Source organism: Penicillium psychrosexuale, assembly GCF_028828465.1.
Source record: "Penicillium psychrosexuale strain IBT 29551 chromosome Unknown utg000003l, whole genome shotgun sequence".
NCBI lineage: Eukaryota > Fungi > Ascomycota > Eurotiomycetes > Eurotiales > Aspergillaceae > Penicillium > Penicillium psychrosexuale.
The window spans coordinates 3,918,743-3,939,955 of record NW_026643188.1 but is presented as its reverse complement, the minus strand read 5'-3'; the positions used below and the strand labels follow the sequence as shown (position 1 = coordinate 3,939,955).

The following is a 21,213-nucleotide window of genomic DNA, read 5'->3' as shown; positions in this document are numbered from 1 at the left end:
CTTCTGCCTAGGTAGTGCACATTGATTCCTAGAGTTGTAATCAAATCACATTCTACCCCATACTTTCATCATCCATTGCATTGGTCTAGCTCTAATATTTAGCGCCAGCAAGAAGAGGGAAGCGTTCATATTTCATATATTGCCTGTGTGACGATCTAGAGTTGGGTCTCTCTCAGATTCGGGAAGGGAGCAACTCTTTTGGCCGAACTGACCTATCTATAGTGTTTAGAATGAAATAACCGTATCACGGGGAGACAAGATAAAGTGGATTTTATCTCTGACCCGCTGCTATGCTACTATTCAAATATAAACCCAAGCAATTTTCCTATCGATAAACACGGCCAACTCTGGGTAGTCAACTTTCGGCACGCCGGAGTTCTCCCTTCGAGCTTCATGGGTTATACGATCGCCGCTCATCCCAAAGCGTCTACCAGTCCATATCCGAAAAACGGTCCCTTTGCCAAAGTTGTTGAACCTAACACGGTAACACCTCTAGCTCGTGGCGCCTATCTGGTGAAACTTGGCCATAATGACTTTCGTATGCCCAAGTTCGTATGCCCAAGTTAGCTTATTTGTTCTCCTCCCACAAACATAGTGGCAGATCAGGTGATCAGAATAATATGGGTGGTTATAGGTCATGTCTACCTGAAATACCATAGTAAATTTATACAAGGTACTTGAAAATCGCGGCCAGCGTAGACATTTCTACAAGGTTAGTAGATGTATGCCGCAATAGAAAGAGTCAATTCAGGTATTTGAATTTCCGTAATCGGCAAATCTTGTTTCCGTAATTCACCATACCGCGCATACCAAACAATACAACAATACCAGTACTAGAAATACTAAAATACTTTTCCAAGTCCACCTGGTCACTCGGTCTCCTTTTCTCTTTATTTCATGTCCACCTCTCCTATACATCAAAACCAATTCCTATCATATCATTTCTTATACACAATGGCATACAGCCGCTTTCGGCAACCATACCTTGACGACGGTGACATGGGACCGTACCTGCCCGCTTTCAACGACGAAGATGGAGTACCGCTGTACGAAGCTCCCTACCAGGATCTTTTGGCTGACATTTTGACAAACAATGATGTGGCCTCTCTCCATTTGTATAATGATAGCGCCAACACGAGGGTCTTTTGGGAAGAATACGAGACGTACTACTATCATCCGTTAGTTCATGCGGCAAGATCCGGCAGCTTTGATGTGCTCAAGGCCCCTGCTGGAGATTTATCTGGCGGATTCGACGCTCACGGAACCCATCGACCAATATCTCGTGCGCAATCAGAGTTCTCCAATCAATGATGCCTGCGCGGCTGCAAACCATGAGGTAATGCTCTGGTTGCTACACCATGATCCGCCGTTGGGGACGTTGCATGACCGATCGCGGTACATGGGGAAACACCCCTGTTCAGCGCGGCTAAAGCACTGGGACAAATCCATTATAAGGGTTCTCTCGGTACGGTCGCCTCCGGACATGAAAATCGAGATCAAATTGCACGCTTAGAAGACTTCATCTGCTTTCTTCTGGACATGGGCTGCTCGGTTCCGAACTCGGATGTCTATGTGCACGCTCATGGAACAAAAAAGCCATCCCACTTAGATCAACCACGCGCGGGGTGTGTTCGAGACTGTGCTCGGTGCCGCCATCCCCTATGCAAGCTATCAGATGGTATCCCGCCTGATCGCCGAGGGAGCCGACGTTCATTCCCGGCAGAGGTGGCAAGGTAACGATGGGCCTGGTTACACCAACGCGATCACTTGCTCGAAAAACTTGGTCTTTATCTAGATGAGATGGCCGTCTTCCTCTGGGATGAATTCCAAACACTAGCAACGACCTCCAGTATTCGGAGGACCCTGGTCTCTAACCGTTGGTCTAAAAAGAAAGCTCGACAGATAGCTCGAGAGCAAAACGCTGAATTGTGAGAATATTATTTGTACAATCTCTCCGACTTTCAGTCGTATCATCTAGTTAGTATACGTCGATGAATCAGGCTGTGACAAACGGGCCGGGTTTAGACGGACAGGCTGGTCACCGGTTGGAAAAGCTCCCGTATAAGTGTCCCAGTTTCACCGCGACCAACGATGCCAGATACTTCCCGCGTATGCCTAAGATGGAATTGTCCTCTCTCGTGTGTTTTGCAGCTCAACTGATGCCACTATATTTGAGGACTTTATCGCTGAGCTTCTTCAGCACTGCGGAAGATGGCCCGAGCCTAAATCTGTTCTGATCATGGACAACGCGTCGTTTCACCATTCTGAGAATATTGCAGAGATGTATGCCGACGCGGGAGTAAAGTTGGTTTATCTGCCACCCTACTCGCCGGACCTAAACCCTATTGAAAAATTCTTTGCTGAGCTAAAAGGCTTCATCAAACGTAGCTGGTCTCATCCTTGTATTTCACCATGGATCCACCTCAGTGTTCGACAATAACGATTGGAACCCGTGAAAGTGCTCCCGATTTAGTAATGGTCGCCCCCCCCCCTACTATCAACCATCCCCCGCCTGAGCAATCATCAATTTACAATCCTCTAACCGGTCGCGATGGCTGAGGTCATAGGTGTTGTTTCCAGCGCCATCACTTTTACCACTGTTATAGTTCAGGTCGCAAATTCTATCACCAAGCCAAAGGAATTTCGAGACGAGTTGCGCGATACCCCCGAGGACCTCAAACAGTTAATCCGCGAGGTTGAGTTATTTGGACCAGAACAGATATAAATAACAGCTTTTATCGAGGCCAAATCAGCAGTTTTGCTTATCCTGCCATAGTGAGGAGTAATTGGGATATCATTGTGAAGTGTGCCGTCGTTATCCTTCCTCAAAGGATGGATCTGATATGTCGAGACACACTACAATGGTGTCTCGAGTTGCCGCAAGGGAATATTCATACAGAAGAAAATGAATTTGATGCCGTTAATTGGCTTTGGTGCGTTTGACCGGAGCTTACTCAGTGCAAAGCTTGATTGGACTTGGCCCGTGGCTGAAGCTTGGCGTATCATATTTGGAGTCCTAGTCGGACTCCGAAACCTCTGTATACGAGGTTCAATGTCCATTGCATGGTAAAGAAAGGGTAAAAAAAACACGTGCTTCGTTACACAAGAATAACTGAATGATAACACTGCCGGCCGGAAGTCTTCACCATAAACCGGTTTACTTTCTAGTTCTCGAGCCTTGTCTCGGACTAAACCTCTCTAGGGCTTTGCGCTCGGCCACAGACTCAATCCTTGTCATCTTCTTATCTCGCTTGCCATCGCTATCTTTCGTCGGCAACTTGAAAGCAAACTAATGTAGGCTAACCACTAGTGGCTTTGTTCATAGGACAGTTTTTGAGGGGTGAGTCCACTATCTTAAGCTAAGGTTAGTCAAGTTAAGCTAAACCCACTCTCTCCACCGGAAAGTCAACCGTCAGAATGCCTTATCTCTGTTTCCCCTCAGTACGCGTCGGACTAAATTCGTCCCCGCCATGGCCAATTCCTAAAAAAGGCGCCGTGTCTCACTGTATTTCATTTGTTTTTTTTTTCCGCAAAAGCGCTGAGACTGCGCAAATTTTTCTACCATGTATTCCAAAAAGTTAGATTCCGACACAATCAAACCCGCTCTCGTCGGAGTGGATGAAGAGGTAGTCGAAGGCCACTCAGACCAAATCAATCTGGAAAAGGACCCCGAGAATACAAATGAAGAGTTCAGCTATGAGTCGCACCGCTCTCCATTCCCCGAAGGTGTGTACCTAGCTCACTGTTGATATATATGTCGATTGACTAACAGTGACCACAGTTAGGGCTGTTGTCCCCGAGACGGATGACCCTAGCATGCCAGTGAATACGGTGCGGATGTGGCTCCTAGGCATTGTTTTCACTATGCTCGGATCTGGTATCAACCAGTTCTTTTCGCTGCGCTACCCGTCGGTTCATATTGTGGCCCTAGTAGCAGAACTACTTGCCTATCCAATCGGGGTGTTCCTGGCCAAGACCCTCCCTCTCACATCCATCCGACTCGGGCCTTTGGGCACATTCGTTGTCAACCCAGACAGGTCGTTTAATATCAAAGAGCACGCGCTTATCGTTATTATGAGCAATGTGTCCTTCGGGTATGCTTCAGCGGACGCGACAAACATTATCCAGGCTGCCAGCAAGAACTTCTACAATTTCAATCTCAAACCCGGCTTCTACGTGCTCATTGTTCTCGTCGCACAACTTCTTGGGTTTGGCGTCGCGGGTCTCGCAGCTCCATGGCTCGTCGAACCGGCTCGCATCGTCTGGCCAGGTGTATTATCCAACTGTGCTATGCTAGAAACGTTGCATTCGCGAGCGAACTCGATCGCAGATGGATGGCGCATAACCCGTCTCCGATTCTTCATGTACGTTATGACCGGTGCCTTTGTCTGGTATTTCTTCCCCGGTCTTATATTCACTGCGTTATCCTATTTCACCTGGGTCTGCTGGATCGCACCGAAGAACGTCATCGTCAACCATCTCTTCGGCATGCAGACAGGTCTCGGTCTAAGTCCAATTACCTTCGACTGGAGCCAGATTGCCTACAACACCAACCCGCTCCTATCGCCATCATGGGCTGCGTTGAATGTCTTCGCTGGCTTCGCGTTTTTCTACTGGATTGTCACACCCGCCCTTTACTACACCAATACCTGGTTCACAGCTTATCTCCCACTCATGACAGCCGACGTGTACGATAACACGGGCGCCATCTACGACACGGCTCGAGTCATTTCTGCGGATAATACTCTAGATACAGTGGCTTACCAAAAGTACTCGCCTCCATACTTGAGCGCAACGTTTGCCTTCGTATACGGACTTTCATTTGCTGCCATAACCTCAGTCCTCTCGCACATCGCCCTCTGGCATAGTCGCGACCTGTGGGCTGCTCTTAAAGGCCGGAATAAGCTCGATATTCACGCTCGGCTCATCCGTGCCTCGTACCGGCGGACCCCGTGGTACTGGTACGCTGGCATTATCGTGGTTATCATGGCAATGTCCATCGCGATGGTCGAAGTCTATGAGACTAAACTTCCGGTTTACGGAGTTTTTCTGGCCTTGATCATCCCGGTTGTATACATGGTTCCCTGCGGTATCGTACAGGGCATTACGAACGTGGATGCGAATCAGCTGAATGTTCTGGCCGAGTTCATTGGTGGATATATGTTCGAAGGAAAGCCACTCGCCAATATGATTTTCAAGATCATTTCCACGGATGTCGTGGGACAGGGTGTTTACTTCTCCATGGATATGAAATTGGCCCATTATCTGAAAGTGCCGCCACGTACCTGCTTTGTAGCGCAGTTTGTGGCCACTATCCTGGGCGCACTCACACAGGCCGGCGTTACACTTTGGATGCTTGGTAATATTTCGGATATTTGCGAATCTGGCCAGACGGATGGGTTTTCCTGTCCAAATGGCCGGACTGTCTATTCTTCATCTGTTATTTGGGGTCTTGTTGGACCCCGTCGGCTTTACTCCGTGGGCAAGATCTATTCCCCTCTGCTGCACTTCTTCTGGATCGGTGCTATCGCTCCAGTTGTGACTTTCCTCCTCTACCGTTATACTAGACGCCAGTTTTGGAAGTATATCAACTGGCCACTCATTTTTGTCGGAACTTACAACGTCCCACCTGGTATGTCCCACAACTTGCCAGTCTCTCTTTATTTCAATAGCTAACTCAATGCTTTTTTAGCGACCGGGATTAACTATTCCAGCTGGGCGCTGGTTAACTTTGCCTTCAACCACTTCATCAAACGCCGATTCTTTGCTTGGTGGACCAAGTACAATTATATCTTGGCAGCTGCCCTTGATACAGGTCTTGCCCTCAGTGGCATCGTTATTTTCTTTTGCATCTCGTACCCTGGTGCCACTTTCCCTGACTGGTGGGGGAATAACGTGTACTTGAATACTGCCGACGCCCAGGGTGTACCATACAAGTCGATGCCAGCTGTCGGGTATTTCGGGCCTGCTAATGGGACGTTCAGTTGAGGCAGATGATCACACGTCAATCACGGCGAAGAGTCTGCGCGGTCCCAAACAACTTTTGAAACATTACATAGTGCTTATTGCATCCATAGTGCTTATTGCATCGTCGTGGCTCTGTTTGGGGGCGTCACAACAATCCGTATTTTAGAGATATCATTATGACCATTTCGCATAAACCTATTTGATAACTTGGGCTGTAGTTAAATTCCAGCAACCATACAAAATGAGACTCATGTCCTTCGCAAGCATAGACCGAAGATAGAGTCATTCGCTGGGTAAACCAGTCAAAAGTCCGTTAAAGCCCTCAAGCACACCGGCATCGGCCACAATTCTCATCCACTCCGTCAAGTCCTCTTCAGCCCAATTACCGGAATCAGCCGAAGCCACGTTTTTAGATACATTTTCATCCGCCTTATCACTCATCATCAACATTGTTCGGCTAGCGAGCGCCACAAATATCTCACGGAAGGGTGCAGCAACATCCCATCGTTCGGCCATGACCACTAAAGCAATTGTGCAGTCATTGCATGTGCTGTTTGCTTGCCCATGGCCAGCTGCCTGTCGTGCGGCAGGTGATGTCCAAAGGCAGTGAAGATATGTCAATCCTGCAAGGAAAAGCTCGTGAAGTGCTGCCCAGGTACATCTCGTTGGCTTTCCTAAAAAGTGATGACGATAGCTTCGGCAAATGTTCTCTGCAGCGCCCAGACAATCAAGGAAAACCTCATCTGTAGTCTCCACGCGGTGATCGACGATTTGGGCTCGGTAAAGCTGTAAGATCGTGTAGTTGTATTCCAGATCATACCAATCTGCAGTCGTAAACAAGACAAGCTCCTCACCGGCGTGAAAAGCTGTGGGTGGAATTTCAGAGCGCCACTTCTCGATCTCGGCACGGATATTATTCACATCGGTCTGTTGGTCGTGCTTTCTTGAGTAGCGTGGGTCGGCTTTTGAGTAAATATAGGTGTGAATTCGATTCAAAAGACGTCGAATTCGAAATGTATGAATCGCTCTCGTCATATTGGTTGGTGCGTCAGTCGGGGAGCTCCGTGGCGTGCCAACAAGACCAGTTTCATTTATGCATGAATCATCGATGTCAATCGGATACTATACGAGAGTACATTAGAACAACACGTAATGCGTGCCTTTGGGCTAGTAATTTCAAACATACTTCAACATCGACCTCCTGGTAAGGGATACCAAGAGGTCGGCCCAGCATGACGGCAGCTTGAGTTTCAATCACATAGGCACACCAGAATACCCTCTTACGTAGCTCTACCTGAAGTAGATCTTTAGGCGCTGCAAGGTGCTTTGTATTCCGGTGATAACCCAGATCAATACACTGACGGAGTGCTAGACCAGCGAGTTTCCTATATGTCATCAGCGAAACATCATTTCCTCGTATTCATGCTGTCCATACCAGTGCGAAGTGCCAGTGGATGACCTAAGTGAGTAAATTGCGCAGCACAGGATGGCTTGTATAGCTTCTAGATTATCATAGGCCAGGATATCATCGATATACATTAGTGCTGACGTGTATAAACGCTAAGAGCCAGTCAGCTTTCCGTAGGTCAATCGAAATGTCTGCTTACCTCTGCTGAGAATCCGAGACTGGGTAAAAGCAAAGCGCCAACAGCATACACCTAGCACTGTGAGTATAATTTCAATGAGAATAAGGCCGTTTCCTCTCTTACCATATTCAAGAAAAACAGCGAGACAGAATTGGGGAGAAGAATTCCCAATTCCGTCGACTCGTTCAGTAGCATCGACTCCCACGCCCTAAAGGTCGGCTCATGTAAGAAGGGGTAATGTGTATTAACATTCTGAAAATAAATGTCGCTAAGTTTGACAGCCGATTCGTAGGAGGGCAATAAGCACGGTGATGGTAGCACGGAAGAGCGGTTCTCAGTCCAATCAAGCACGTTAGCCGTCGGAAAGTCAGAGGAAACCACTTGGCGAAGGGATGAATTGATCAGGCGTGAGAAAGCAAAAATCGAAGATGACCCCAAATATTGAGGCTCCGCTCCAGCTGCATTGAGACTTAGTAGGCCGACCTTTGATGACAGCTTGTCAACACCGTCATCTTCCTCGACATCACTTTTGGCTCTGGATGAGGTTGATTGATCACCGTGCCGTTGATCGGGTGTTTCAATGTGTTGAGCTAGGGGAACTGAATTTGGCTGAACTTCTGGTGGAAGTGTATATTGTCTGAGCGGGTCGCTATTGGCAAGATCTGGACGACATTGCCTCAGAAGACTCTCGAGAAATGTCACCCGTTTCTCTAAGATTTCAATGTAGTTTCGCGGCCGATATGCTCTCGTTACTGGATCTTCCACGAGACAGACTGTCATTCGGTGTCAGATTAACATCACAAACCCGCATATCAATGGAAGAAGCCGAGTGGCAAAAGAAATACCGACCAGATCCAGCACGGAGACAGTTACTACATCCCGAGACCCTATTGTCACACTTTATTATTGGATTAGGAGACTGAGCTTAACTTGAGGTTTGTATTCCTACCTTCAATTTCTTTTCTTTGCATTTCACGCACGCGAGCGGTGTCCTGCTTCCCGATGGAGTGCCTCGGGATGACTGTCTCTTATTATGTCCAGGTTGAAACATGAAGCAGAATACAATGGAAAATAGCCCATCAATCTTTCAACCGGCCTCGATTTTGCAGTGTGGTCACGTTCTGGGAGCAAGGCTGGACGTAGTGAGAATGATGAGAGATAGCACGGAGACTCTTTTCCCAGTACATTTTCAGAGCTTATCACTCGCAAGATTGATCAAGTCTTCTGATTGGCTCATCAATTTGCCAAAGGAAAATCCGAAATCGAAACAAAAAACCACCCAAATAAGTGATTGGTAACGAGTGAACTAGTCCCATTCCACCGATTCTTATAAATCCCCGCATTGCCGTGATTTCTACGCTTTCCCCAATTGTGGGTGGAGTTGGGAGATTACAAGGCTAAGTAACGTGACTTGTGCCCGCAATGTGCGGATTAGGAAATTATTTAATGTAGGGGTTTCTTCTTTATCATTCTTATACAAGAAATGGTATTTTTAGTAGTTAATTAGTTAGTTAACTGAATCTCAACAGACATGGTGACAAATTGTAATTGAACTTGTGGGAATTTGTATGGGTCACGTGCAGTTTAGCATAAAATCACCTGATGATGTGTCATCATTCTTGGACTATGACGTAAATGTGCCGCAACTCGGGCGTATCAGAGCAAATAATACAAATGGCGAAAGTTTTTGGTAGAGCATTATTGTGCGCAGATATCTAGGAGGTATGGAATTCTATAACATATGAAAAATTTTATTTACACGGTCCTAGCAAGTCCAAGCCCCATGGGAACGTACCAGTCAAAAATACATACTAACACTAAGCTCGACCTTGCCATACCACACTCCCAATATTTTGCTTGGAGACTCAGATACGAGCACGAACAGGTGATATCTTCACGCGCTCTTTCAGCCGTTCGGTTCTTGCTGCCGTGATTTGGAAAACCTCGGGCAGCCGCGTATCTGTCCAAGAGCTTCCATTCATCAACTTGACCAAGCCGGATGCTGCGGTGAAGATACGTGCCATGCCACTAATGAGTTGTAAGTATCAGCGTAGCCCGGTTCACAACCATTTAGGCAGCGTGGGAGACATGTATGAACTTACTGCCCGTGGTGCCCAGCACAAATCCACTGGCCTGGAAGTGCAGGTAATTGTCCGACGAAAGGCAGTCCGTCTTCGCTCTGATCTAATATTAGCCCATATTCGATTTTCACATCAAGCGAAGCACTTACAAGTCCAAGGATGCCACTCCAGGCCTCTTTGTAAGTCTCCCCCTGCTTCAGGGCATCGGTGGGCCATCCTTTGAATCCTTCTACTGCGAATTCCTGGATAGCCTTCGTGACCGAGTCAAATCCAGTCAGACCATCGTCAATGTACCGATGCGGGTTTTTCTCTAGCCACTCCATAAACTCATCTTGACCTGGGTTGCTGCCGCCGAAAAGAACCCCGCCGCCTCCGTTAAAACGAGGATTGATGGTGATCAGGGCGTTTTGGGGGAGTAGAACACCATAAGAGCCCTTGAAGCCTTCAAAGCCTGCATCAGCCTTGGGTGGGATAACCTTGTTGCAAATGTGAGGACATGGCGTGATGAGCCCCCGCAGAGACGGTTCGAGTGCAGAACTATAAGCATTGGTTGCATGGACAACTTCGGAACACTTGATATCGCCACGTTCGGTTTTGACGACCCACTTGTGTTGATCTTCCCCAGAATGGACGACACTGGTGGCTTGAGTCTTTGTTTGGAGGTTCACCCCTTTCTTGATATTGTCACGCATAACATGCGCCGCAAGTTTCCAGGGGTGTAGCGTCGATGCCGGCCACGCATAACATGCTTGTGCGGTTTTGATTTGCGATATCTGGATTCCTGTCAGCCGGGTCAATTAAAGATGCATCACTTTTGCGAACCTCTGCTGCTTTTTTGGGGTCGTTTGTAACTTTGATATGGTCAACGTTGCCGCCCGCCGCCTTGTAGCATTCAAATATGTTCTTTGCATTCTCCGCGGCCTGGGGGGTAACTGGAACATCCAGTGTGTCACCACTCCAATGTTCGCATTCGACACTGTTCTCCTTTATGTATTGTACGACTTCGGACCATGTCTGTTGTTCGTTTTGCAGAATCTGGAGGTCTACGTTAGCGTATGGAGGCATAGCCGGATAATTTGATAATTTGATACCTTCAGGGCCTGCTTAGTACCAAATTGTTTCTCATAGCCTATGAAGCCTCGCCACTGGTCAGGCTTGCAGTGACCAGCATTTCTACCAGTAGCACCGGAGCAGAATAGACGGGCCTCAATAACGACCACTTTCTTTTCGGGCCAGGTTTCCACGATGTTTTTGGCGATTATTGTCCCAGACATCTATTTCAACTCTTAGCAACCCTTCCACATTTCACAGGAACATCGGAAGATACTCACGCCAGATCCTATGATCACTATATCTGCAGACGCAGGCAACTCTGGTGTTGTTCGATGATCCAGAAGAGGATCGCCCTGCACCGATTGTAGCCAGTGCGAAATGGAATAGTTGGTCCGTTTCGGAAAACCAAAGTTTTCGAATGCATCTTGTCCCATTTTGTCGGTTATCTGAAGAAAGTAAACGAACAACCCAATGCAGATCCGAACGGTATCCAGTAGATGTGAGCGATGAATTTTTGGAGATTCGAAATAAATTTATACGTGTCCGCTTCCCCCCGCTCTCCCCCCACCTGTCTCCTGTCTCGCCATTGAACTGACACATGGCGCGTTAGCATTCCGAGTCAAGCGATAAGCCGCCTTGTCTTGCTCGGAAAGTTACATCTGACTACATACAGAAAGGTTGAGTTGGTGGGCCCTCATTCGCCACTCCGCATTTTGTTCTCTGCGATAACTGGGACTTTCCACCACTTTTTCGCTCCACGGCTATCTTAATTCACTTAATCGACTTCTCCAGTGGGGTGAACCGGGACTTTGCGCCAATTAAAAGAAGAAGCCCTGGTTTTTGCTCCACGGCCATCTTAGTTCACACGTTTAACCCTGCCACTCCCGGAACATTCCACCAATTGGACTGGTTTATAGCACTCCACTTCAAACAGATAAGGCTTTTTGTGATAACCTCACAAATGAGTAATTGAGTAATGTAGATTCTATCTGCTAATAGAAGCTCTGCTCTCTGGCCTCATTCATGGCCACTGTCCGACACCCGACTTCTTATATTCCAAGAATGCCCAACTTTTGATTCTGGCAAACATATGTGCACCCTTCAGACCTCACAACTCATCTAGTTCTGCGGTCTATCATCTTCGATCTCAATATGTCTTCGACGCTTCCGAATAGCGGTACTGGCAACAATTCCATGTGGCCTCCCGGTACATTACACCTTGCAGATGCAACTGCATCCGATGGAAAAACTATTATTCTACAACCACGACCATCCGACGATCCCAACGATCCCCTCAATTGGGCCCCATGGCGGAAATGTTTGAACATGGGACTAGTCTGCTTCTATGTTGCTATGGTCGCCGAGTTCATCAACGCCAATACACCAACATGGGGACCCATGGAGACAGAGCTCGGTTTCACCAGCGAGATATTAAATGACAGCTATGCTGCTGGCTGTGCTGCTTTGGGAGTCGGCTCTGTCATTCTGATTCCATTTGCGCTCAAGTTTGGACGTCGACCCTTGTATCTGTTCAGCACGATCGTTCAATTCGGAGTCTGCATTTGGTCTGCTAAGATGCAAACTGTGGGAGACCTCATGGCGATCAACGTCATACAATGCTTCTTCGGGAGTCTGGCAGAGGTCATCGTGCAAATGACCATTGCGGATCTTTTCTTCGTGCACCAACGAGGAAGAATGAATGCCCTCTATGTCTGGACGTGGCTTCTCTCTAGCTACCTGGGTATTCTGATTGCCGGGTTTGTTGCCAGTGGTCTGGGTTGGAGGTGGATCTGGTGGCTGAATACTATCATCTTCGGTGTGACAATGTTTGTTGTCGGTTTCGGATACGAAGAGACCAAGTATTGCCCGCCGGCTTCTCCCGCCACTCCAGATGTGCAGTTGGATACCACGAATGAAGACCGGTCCATTGCACCGAACCCTCAAGAAGAAGACCGCAACAAAGACGATTTGGAGAAGCTTTCGTCCGCCAGAATGAAGGAAATATATGCGGAACAAGGATTCGCAGATCTCGGCTCAATCAAAGCAGATGAAACCAACATCACTGCTGTCACAATCAACCCGAATATTCCCATGAAGACGTATTGGCAAAGACTCGCTTTAACAACCACCACTTCTTCATCCAATACCAAGAACGAGTCCTTCTTTCGACATATGTATCAACCTCTCATTATTCTCACGACTATTCCAGCCATCGCATGGACAGCACTTGTTTATGGCATCTTGGTGGCTCTGGGAGATGTCATGTCAACTACTATGTCGGCCTACCTGCCCAAGGCTCCCTATAACTTCTCTTCCTACGAGGTTGGCCTCATGAGCCTACCGAGAATGATTGGCGTCTCTATCGGTGCGCTCATTGTTGGCCCACTGAGTGATTGGTGGATTCTATTTCTCTCTCGCCGGCGAAACGGCATTTTTGACCCCGAGATGCGTCTCTGGTGTATGATTCCCTTTCTCCCATTTATCATCGCAGGCGCACTTCTCTTTGCTATCGGGCTGAATGACAACCGGCCATGGCCTGTCATTGCCGTCGGGCTGGCATTATATAACATCGGTGTCACCCCTATCAACACTCTCACCATCACCTACTTGACTGACTCGTACAAAGATGTAAGTCCATTCTGAACCCATGATTCTTTCAGAGCATATTCTAACACCAATCCAGATAGTTGGAGATGCACTAGTGGGTGTTACACTCACGCGTAATACTTTCAGCACGGCATTTATCTTCGCGTTATCACCATGGGTGGCGAGGGTTGGTCTCAAAAATACCTTCATCACTATTTTGGTGATTGCAATCGCTATCCTGATGGTTTTCGTTGTCTTCCTTCGATATGGAAAGGCATTCCGACGCATTGTTGCTCCTCAATATGTTCGTTATGCGGCTCGGCAGTATAAAGAGAGAGATTAGCTTTATGTGATTGCATGTGAAACATGATCGGGAAGCTCATTGCGATGATGGCCCGCACCCAGATACCATTTCCGGGTCATCTTGTTTTCGCTTCGGCTTTGTATCTACATCCTAGTATCAATTAATTGGTAAAGCTAAATATCATTTCACGACTTACGGGCTCTGCGGCTATTATCCATGAGTATATATCACCCTATATGACTGTCTGTAAGGAGATATGAAATGTTAGAATGAAATTTGTTAAAGCTTTCGTGACCAAATCAGAATGACCAGTGCCTCCGTAATTATCATCTATGATATCCTTCTTGCCATCAAACATCAAGCTTGAACAAAACAAAAACAAAAACATACAACAGCATGTCTAAGGTGGTAAACTGGCTGCACAATGAAGTCAAACGTTAACTCGGTTATCCTGCCGACATTGGGTGTAAGCCGAGGAATCCATGGTACTATAGTGCTATGGTGCCATGTTAAAGTATTGAGATCCGACTCTTTTGGGCATGTAATCACTACATATTGAAGAGACAGTCTGGCCTAGCAGATAAGACGAGAGCGATATGATAATACCAACCATCCAGGACGGTCAGCTAGTAAGTATAGGGATCATATAGAGTCTATAGTAAAATAGTCCGTCTCTATCTGGTTACCGGTCCTATTAACCTATATAGTGGAGTAGGTAAGGATAGTCGTACGTCCCCTGGTAGACTTAATTGATCCAGTCTACCGAGTGTCTTCTGACATCCTCCGCCATCTATATAAAAGGGTTGATTCGGTGGACAAACCTATTAGCAAGCTTATTATTAGGACCTGCAGCGGTACGTTGTTCTAGGTTGATCCACCAAGTGGTAAGGTGATGATGCATCCCTGGTAAAATTGTGGTATAGTTATTTTCGTCTCCGTTATCCAGAGAAATAGATCCCTGGATAGATCCGCCCCTTCTAGTCTAGATAAGATCCTTCACATTCATATTAATATACCGTAAGTATGTTCTTTCTCTGGGCATTAATTATATCAGCCCCGATCACGCCTGGAGACTGATTTTATTCCCTTACTATATAAAAAGTATAATGCCCAGAGAAAGAACATAATTCCGACATATTATCATGAATGTGAAGGATCTTATCTAGACTAGGAGGCGGATCTATCCTCCAGGGATACATCATCACCTTACCACTTGGTGGATCAACCTAGAATAACGTACCGCTGCAGGTCCCACTAATGATAAGCTTACTGAGGGGTTTTTCCACCGAATCGATCCTTCCATATAGACAATGGAGGATGCCGGAAGATACCAGATAGACTGGACGGGGATAGCAGGGATACCGACAGCCCTGCCTGCGAAACAGGTGTGAGAGTAGAGTCGTCACTGGGAGTGGGGTGCCAGAGGAGAACACCATAGGGTGACCACTCCTCGTGCAGAAATAACGGGATCGGAAATGCTTCGGAAGTATCCGCATTATCAATTTTTTTTTTTTTCACTGAAGACCGTAAACACTTGACACGCCAGGTATTTTTCAACTAGATTCGCCGGGAACGAATCGTGGGCGACATACTTCAGATCCACGGAGGTTGTCAATAAGTGGGAAAGGAGAAATGAAACCCAGGGTCTATATGCCTCAGGAAACAAAGAAGGTGCAAAGCCACGCTTGCAAAGGGAAAGTAAAATACGGAGTACATGGAAACTAATTTTGTTTTCTTTGTCGTGAATCACTACCGATATCTCCCCGATTCTTTGTTCTATCCTCACACACGGACGTAGATATCCTTTCAGGAAGGAGGGTACCAATATAGGGACGATGTATTTCGGGCGATTGAGCTCGGTGCTACGTTCAACTTTGGCCACAGGTACCGAAGGTGCCTGCGTTGCTGTTGTGACAGTCACGTGCCGATCACATGCTGATGCCTGGTTTGTCAGGCTTCACATAGCTCTTTAACTAATCAAATAAAGACGAGAAGCATTAGTTGTTAACTTAGTTAGTTAGCTAGATCTTTAGAGAATCTATCCTTCTTCTCTTCTCTCCCTTCGCCCCCAAAGCCTATCTATGCCTCAGGGGTGCTTTTATATCATATGGCCGCTTAGCCATCCTATAGGAATCCCCCACTGTAATATGTAGTTTCCTAACCTTGCTCCTCAGCTAGCGGCTGGGTCACAGGGCAGATTGTACGCGTATGGTGGCATGGCCTATATACCCGGGCATGCTCCACGACCTTCGGAATAGCAGCCTATTCCGAACCGGCATGCCAACTCTGCATGAGGGGGAAATAACACTCGAGATAAAACATTTAAAGACGAACAAATCCATTCAATTACTCGTTCGTTCGCTGAGTGCACTTATCGTGGTACCAAAAAATCCTCGAATCTCCTCATCATGGCCGTCTCCGCCCTCGACTCTCGCATTTTCCGCAACTTATTCGGAACACAAGAAATCCGTGACATATTTACAGATGAGGCATATGTCAAGTCTCTAATCGAAGTTGAAGCCGCTTTGGCGCGCGCAGAAGCAACAGTTGGTGTGATTCCCGCCCACGCAGGAAAGGGAATTACCGAGGCTTTGGCAAGACTTCAGATTGAGCACGTCGCAATCACATGTATCCCCGCAACCACAGAATAACCACTCATCGCGCTTCGTTGTAGCTATGAGCGCCTGGCAGTCGAAACGGATATTGTTGGGTATCCTGTTCTACCATTGGTTCGGCAATTGGTCGAAGGTACGCCCGACGAGATGGCAAAGTATATCCACTGGGGAGCGACCACACAAGATATCCAAGACGATGCTTCCATGCTTCAGATTAAGCGCGGTGTCAGTCTGGTAAAAAGAGAGCTCGAGATACTGAAGGGGGTTCTGAAGGGTCTTGCAGCTACCCATCGTGACACGTGAGTTCTCCTTCCTCACTTTCAAGACATGAACTGATTGTAAATTCAGTCCAATGGCAGGCCGGACGCATTTACAGCATGCTTTACCTTGCACGTTCGGATACAAATGTGCAGTATACCTCTCTAGCATTCTCCGACACCTGGAACGTATCGAGGAGACCGAGCAGCGGTGTCTTCTTGTCCAGTTCGGCGGTGCTGCGGGCACAATCGCTGCATTGGGCGCAGATGATACAGGGCTCCGGGTTCGTGAACAGCTTGCCGTTGAGCTTGGGCTGAAGAATCCAGATATCACTTGGCATGTTGCGCGGGACAACATAGCGGAGATCCTCAACTTCCTGGCTCTGGTGGGTGGCACATTGGGGAAGATTGCATTGGACGTGATGATCATGTCTTCCAATAAGTTCGACGAGGTCTCGGAGCCCTTCGTCCCTCACAGAGGTGCTTCGTCCACGATGCCACAGAAGCGTAATCCTATCTCCAGTGAGGTGATTCTGGCTGCGTCGAAGATGCTGCGTGCCAATGCGTCTCTAGGATTAGATGCAATGGTTACCGACTTTGAGCGTGCCTCTGGACCGTGGCACTTGGAATGGGTGGCTATTCCTGATGCTTTCGTGACTGCGGTGGGTGCTTTGCACCAGACGAATTTCGCTCTCGGGGGATTGGTGGTTAAGGTTGACTCGATGAAACGCAATCTGTACTCCACCAAGGGGTTGATTGTCGGTGAGGCTGTGATGATGGGACTGGCACCGCATTTGGGGCGACAAGGCGCTCATGACCTCGTTTATGAGGCTTGCAAGTCTGCTATCGAACAAAATCGGAGTCTGCTTGAGGTTCTTGAGGAGATTCCTTCTTTGGCTGGAATTGCGACGCCGGAAGAGTTAGCTGCTCTCTGCGATCCGCTGAAATATATGGGAGCTAGCCAGTTGATGGTTGATAGTATGGTGAGAAGGAAAAATGGTTCAAATGAAGTCCTTTCCAAGGTTCCTTATCAGTAGAATGATTTCGAGTATGATTAGTACCAGTCAGACCCTCTCCTATTAGGGATCTCGACGGCCTAAGGCCTCCAGATAGTCGTTGTAGAGCGAAGCTACTGGTTCCAACTTCTAATGCTACGCAAAGCCCCTCTTACTGGCTTATTCTCCCCCATGCCTGTAATTTCAGTACCGCCTTCACAATTAGGCATATTTCCTACTATGGTAGTAGTAAGACAGCAGGTACCTACAATTTGTATGTAAAATACCAATAAAATTAAGTCCCTTTTATCATATCATTATTAACTGCTTAATTAACTGCTCTATCGTCAATTACTTTAGAAACTACTTAAGTGACTACTTAAGCAACTGCTTGAGAAACTGCTTGAGAAACTGCTTGAGAAACTGGTTAAGTAACCGTTTGAGTAACTAACTAACTAACCACTTAAGCAATCGCTTAATGACCGCTTGAGTAACTGCTTTAGTGACTAGCCTAACCTAGGTAACTAGATACCTTGCTTATTAAGCCCGCTGTCCTGCCCAGGTGGTAATTCAGGTATTCTTATTGCTGCCAGTCTACTAGAATGCGCTCCGCAAAATAAAGACTTGAATCAAATTGTCCATTTAGTTCGTAGCACTCGTAACTAGAAGATTCTATAAAACCATAAAGGCGGCTGTAAACATTGCTGCGATCAATGTCATGAAGCCCTGCGCACCAGCCGACTCCTTGGTTAAGAGTCCGCTAGCCGCTCCAGTTTGATTCGCTGACGCGTTGACAGCAGTTGGAGTATCCCCCAGTCCAAATGGCAATCCCTGGTAGCTGAACGTCAGGTTCTGTGCAACCGACTGATTGTAACAGTGTCCATTTGCGATATCCAAGTTGGTGAGGTCATCCGCGTTCACGAAGAACATATACTTTGACTGTTTGAGGCCCTTGAAACCGGACGTGTCGTAGGGGAACTTGTCGCCCGAATCGGTTGCCGAAGTGTTGCGAAGGAAGATACATTGGACTTGTGACGGGAATTCGGTGGCCAGTTTCGGGTAATCGCGCATGACATCGCTGTTGCTGGTGTCTGCGACCAGGACGAACTTGCGCTCCGGGAAGGTTTCGAAAATCTTTTGCAATAAGAACATGCGGATCGACAGAGTGGCAGACACATCGCTGAAGTTGAGAGGACGGGTGTCGAAGGAGCCGCCGGGGTAGGTGGTGTAGATGAACTGCATGTAGTTTCTGGTAACTTGCTCGGGGGTGGTGGTCTGGAATGACTATTAGTATCTTTATTAAGAAAAGGGGAGCCAGAGGAGCCTTACAAGATAGTGGAAATGCGTATCGGGGAGGCTGATGGACCAGTTGCGGTAAATATCCGGCATGTTCTGCCAAGCCGTGAATGGACGGGCGAACGAATTGAGTAATCCTTGCGCCGGTTCGTAAATCTTAGTGACACGCAGAATATCGTCAATGTCAGAAATCACGGTGAGTCCGGTTGGAGGCACAAGATAGGCGGTAGCATTTCCGATACTTGCGCCCTCGACATGAGTGTCCAGTCTCTGGATTGCCGAGGTTTCATTTCCCGCAGTAAGACCATTGCTTTCAATCTGCACAAAGGTGTCGAAGTCACCTTCGGCTGTTGTGTTGTAAGGTAGGGTGATGTCTTGTGTACCGCCTGATGTGTTGGATGATCCGCCGCCGCCTGGCTGTCCGCTGGATCCCTGACTAACCGCAGGCTTGATGTGGATCTTGTTCACCGCAACATGTGGCTGCTGCACGACAAAGATCTCGGCAGTCAGATTTCGTGCCTGGACCTGCTGGGATTGAGGAAGGTCCGCGATTTTAGTGTTGACGAGGAAGATATCGGCTAAATCGTTCAACTTGGAGACAGATGTGTTCGGCTGCTTATAAACGTTTCCGTGGAAGCGAACGTTCCAGCCCGACTTGGTCCAGTTCGCATAAGGGTCGATGTTCAACACATTGGTTGGTAATGCCGCCAAGTCTGAGCTGTCCAATCCGAGGGAGCTCGCAACTGCGTCTTTAGTCGGGAACCCCTGGAAGAAGTTGGGCACTCCAGATGCGACCCATGTAGGTAGATCAGACCCAAGCCCCGAAAGGACATTTTTGATATCAGAATCAACGTCGCTCAAGATGTTTCGGCCAACAATGGGAGAAGGGATATGCTCGACCGGGGAAGGTGTAACGACGGGATCGGGTGGAGCGACATTGGCGAAAGCAGTTGGAGCCGGGGAGGCGGAGGTAACTGAGAGAAGTGAGGCCTGTACGAGGGCATGTGCCAGAATGTACCTCATTGTATAGATTATAAAAGGTAGGACAATTCTAGATCACTAAATAAACCACTCAACCGTCGGCAGAAACGACCTGGGGGTGTTTATATAATAGCAGGAAAAGGCTCGGAAATTAAATGCTGCGCCATTCGATCTATTTAAACCCCTAAAATGGCGTTCGACGCCCTTGAAAAAGGAAATTAACAAGGAATATCCATTGACGTCACTGTGGAGCTTCACAATCTTAGGGGTCCACGGTCCCTTCGGTGCTTATTATTGTTCCTGGCATAGACTTTCGATTCTTAATTCCTCTATTAACTCCATACTTTGTATACTTGAGCAATCTAGAGATCTTGATTCAAGCTCTAACGATGGTTTTCGCAAAAGTGGACAAGTTCAAAGAAATCAGCGATGGAGGAATTCCTATTGGATAAACTAGAGCGGCGTCTGACTTAGAGTGGGCGGACTTTTGCACGGCATCCACCTGTCTCAGGCTTCAGCTGCCACCAGATGTGCCCTAAATAGTTGGGCACACCGCTTTGGACTACTTCAGCTAGCCCCATGTTCGTTTTTCTTGTCCAAGGCGTGTCATGGCTGTATATATAATAGTCCAACAAGGGGAATTTCTAACGCTTGTATAGCGGTGCGCAAGTAACCTCCAATAGCATGATATATAGTAAGAGATGATGCTCTCGGCGTTATGTCATGGAAGTGTCCTCAGAACGCAGATACTCTATTTCAAGGTTGAGATGGGCTAGCCTACATAGAGCATATGAATATCGCCCGGACCTTTTCAGCGAAGAGCACGCTCATATCCAAAAATTCTGTCGGAGATCCCAAGTTGCTGCTTGAGAAGGGCTGAACTGCTCTTCACGCGACACAAAGTAGAAGTCTGCTCGTGGTGTCTACTACGTCTTCGCGTTTTAGTTCTCTTCCTTGCTCTCGCTACAATATGTTGCCCGGCTTCTCCTATTCTGTTCTCAAACACTTATACGTAGATAGCCTTATCTACGGGCGTCTCCAGAAGCCGATGCATTTCTTGCCTCGACTGCGGAAGCGCGTATGCTAGCCGATGGTTTTTTTTTAAAGAGGGTTTACTCACATATATTAGGGGAGTCTGGGAGTCTATGTGAGGAAGAATATGCTTTTCATTTACTATCTAAACCTCCTTGCTCTTCTTCCAATCCCGGTGCTGGACAACTGTCAGGGCGACAACAAGAAAGCCAAACACCCGCATCTCTTCCGCAGAATAGATGCTGAAAAGTCCCAATATCTCCATTTTGAGAAATGCATTCTTATCAAGGGGGTTCCTTGAGCGCTCGCCTGTTATCAAGTACTTAATGTACTCTTCACGGAGATCAGCGACGATAAATATACGCTTGTCGCGTATTGGTCTAACATCACCCATCTATAGGCAACTGATTAGCGATGTTTCTTAAGCATTAGTATAATGATCATGATCAAACCTACCACT

General features: G+C 47.4%; 8 protein-coding genes across 8 annotated transcripts; 5 read left to right on the top strand and 3 right to left on the bottom strand.

Moving 5' to 3' along the window:
• Positions 1-954: 954 nt before the first annotated feature.
• On the top strand, positions 955-1,513 carry N7518_005347 (uncharacterized protein; the record flags this gene model as incomplete). The annotated part of the gene is made up of 2 exons (XM_057186274.1): positions 955-1,178; positions 1,222-1,513. The coding sequence occupies 2 exons, from the start codon at positions 955-957 to the stop codon at positions 1,511-1,513; spliced, it is 516 nt and encodes a 171-aa protein (XP_057043044.1).
• A 2,050-nt stretch (positions 1,514-3,563) lies between these two features.
• Positions 3,564-5,988, top strand: optD (uncharacterized protein; the record flags this gene model as incomplete). Its single annotated transcript, XM_057186273.1, has 3 exons — positions 3,564-3,726; positions 3,782-5,632; positions 5,693-5,988. The coding sequence occupies 3 exons, from the start codon at positions 3,564-3,566 to the stop codon at positions 5,986-5,988; spliced, it is 2,310 nt and encodes a 769-aa protein (XP_057043043.1).
• Positions 5,989-6,249: 261 nt separating this feature from the next.
• On the bottom strand, positions 6,250-8,333 carry N7518_005345 (Zn(II)2Cys6 transcription factor; the record flags this gene model as incomplete). The annotated part of the gene is made up of 5 exons (XM_057186272.1): positions 6,250-7,089; positions 7,154-7,352; positions 7,403-7,527; positions 7,575-7,625; positions 7,677-8,333. 5 exons carry the CDS (start codon positions 8,331-8,333, stop codon positions 6,250-6,252), a joined length of 1,872 nt encoding a protein of 623 aa, XP_057043042.1.
• A 1,085-nt stretch (positions 8,334-9,418) lies between these two features.
• Positions 9,419-11,121, bottom strand: N7518_005344 (NAD(P)/FAD-dependent oxidoreductase; the record flags this gene model as incomplete). Its single annotated transcript, XM_057186271.1, has 6 exons — positions 9,419-9,581; positions 9,656-9,732; positions 9,784-10,407; positions 10,457-10,669; positions 10,726-10,908; positions 10,966-11,121. The coding sequence occupies 6 exons, from the start codon at positions 11,119-11,121 to the stop codon at positions 9,419-9,421; spliced, it is 1,416 nt and encodes a 471-aa protein (XP_057043041.1).
• A 718-nt stretch (positions 11,122-11,839) lies between these two features.
• Positions 11,840-13,616, top strand: N7518_005343 (uncharacterized protein; the record flags this gene model as incomplete). Its single annotated transcript, XM_057186270.1, has 2 exons — positions 11,840-13,315; positions 13,371-13,616. The coding sequence occupies 2 exons, from the start codon at positions 11,840-11,842 to the stop codon at positions 13,614-13,616; spliced, it is 1,722 nt and encodes a 573-aa protein (XP_057043040.1).
• Positions 13,617-15,985: 2,369 nt separating this feature from the next.
• N7518_005342 (Fumarate lyase) lies at positions 15,986-16,228 on the top strand (the record flags this gene model as incomplete). Its single annotated transcript, XM_057186269.1, has 1 exon — positions 15,986-16,228. One exon carries the CDS (start codon positions 15,986-15,988, stop codon positions 16,226-16,228), a length of 243 nt encoding a protein of 80 aa, XP_057043039.1.
• A 111-nt stretch (positions 16,229-16,339) lies between these two features.
• N7518_005341 (class-II fumarase/aspartase family protein) lies at positions 16,340-17,954 on the top strand (the record flags this gene model as incomplete). Its single annotated transcript, XM_057186268.1, has 3 exons — positions 16,340-16,491; positions 16,541-17,432; positions 17,913-17,954. The coding sequence occupies 3 exons, from the start codon at positions 16,340-16,342 to the stop codon at positions 17,952-17,954; spliced, it is 1,086 nt and encodes a 361-aa protein (XP_057043038.1).
• Positions 17,955-18,116: 162 nt separating this feature from the next.
• N7518_005340 (phosphatidate phosphatase App1 family protein) lies at positions 18,117-19,763 on the bottom strand (the record flags this gene model as incomplete). The annotated part of the gene is made up of 2 exons (XM_057186267.1): positions 18,117-18,719; positions 18,774-19,763. The coding sequence occupies 2 exons, from the start codon at positions 19,761-19,763 to the stop codon at positions 18,117-18,119; spliced, it is 1,593 nt and encodes a 530-aa protein (XP_057043037.1).
• Positions 19,764-21,213: the final 1,450 nt, after the last annotated feature.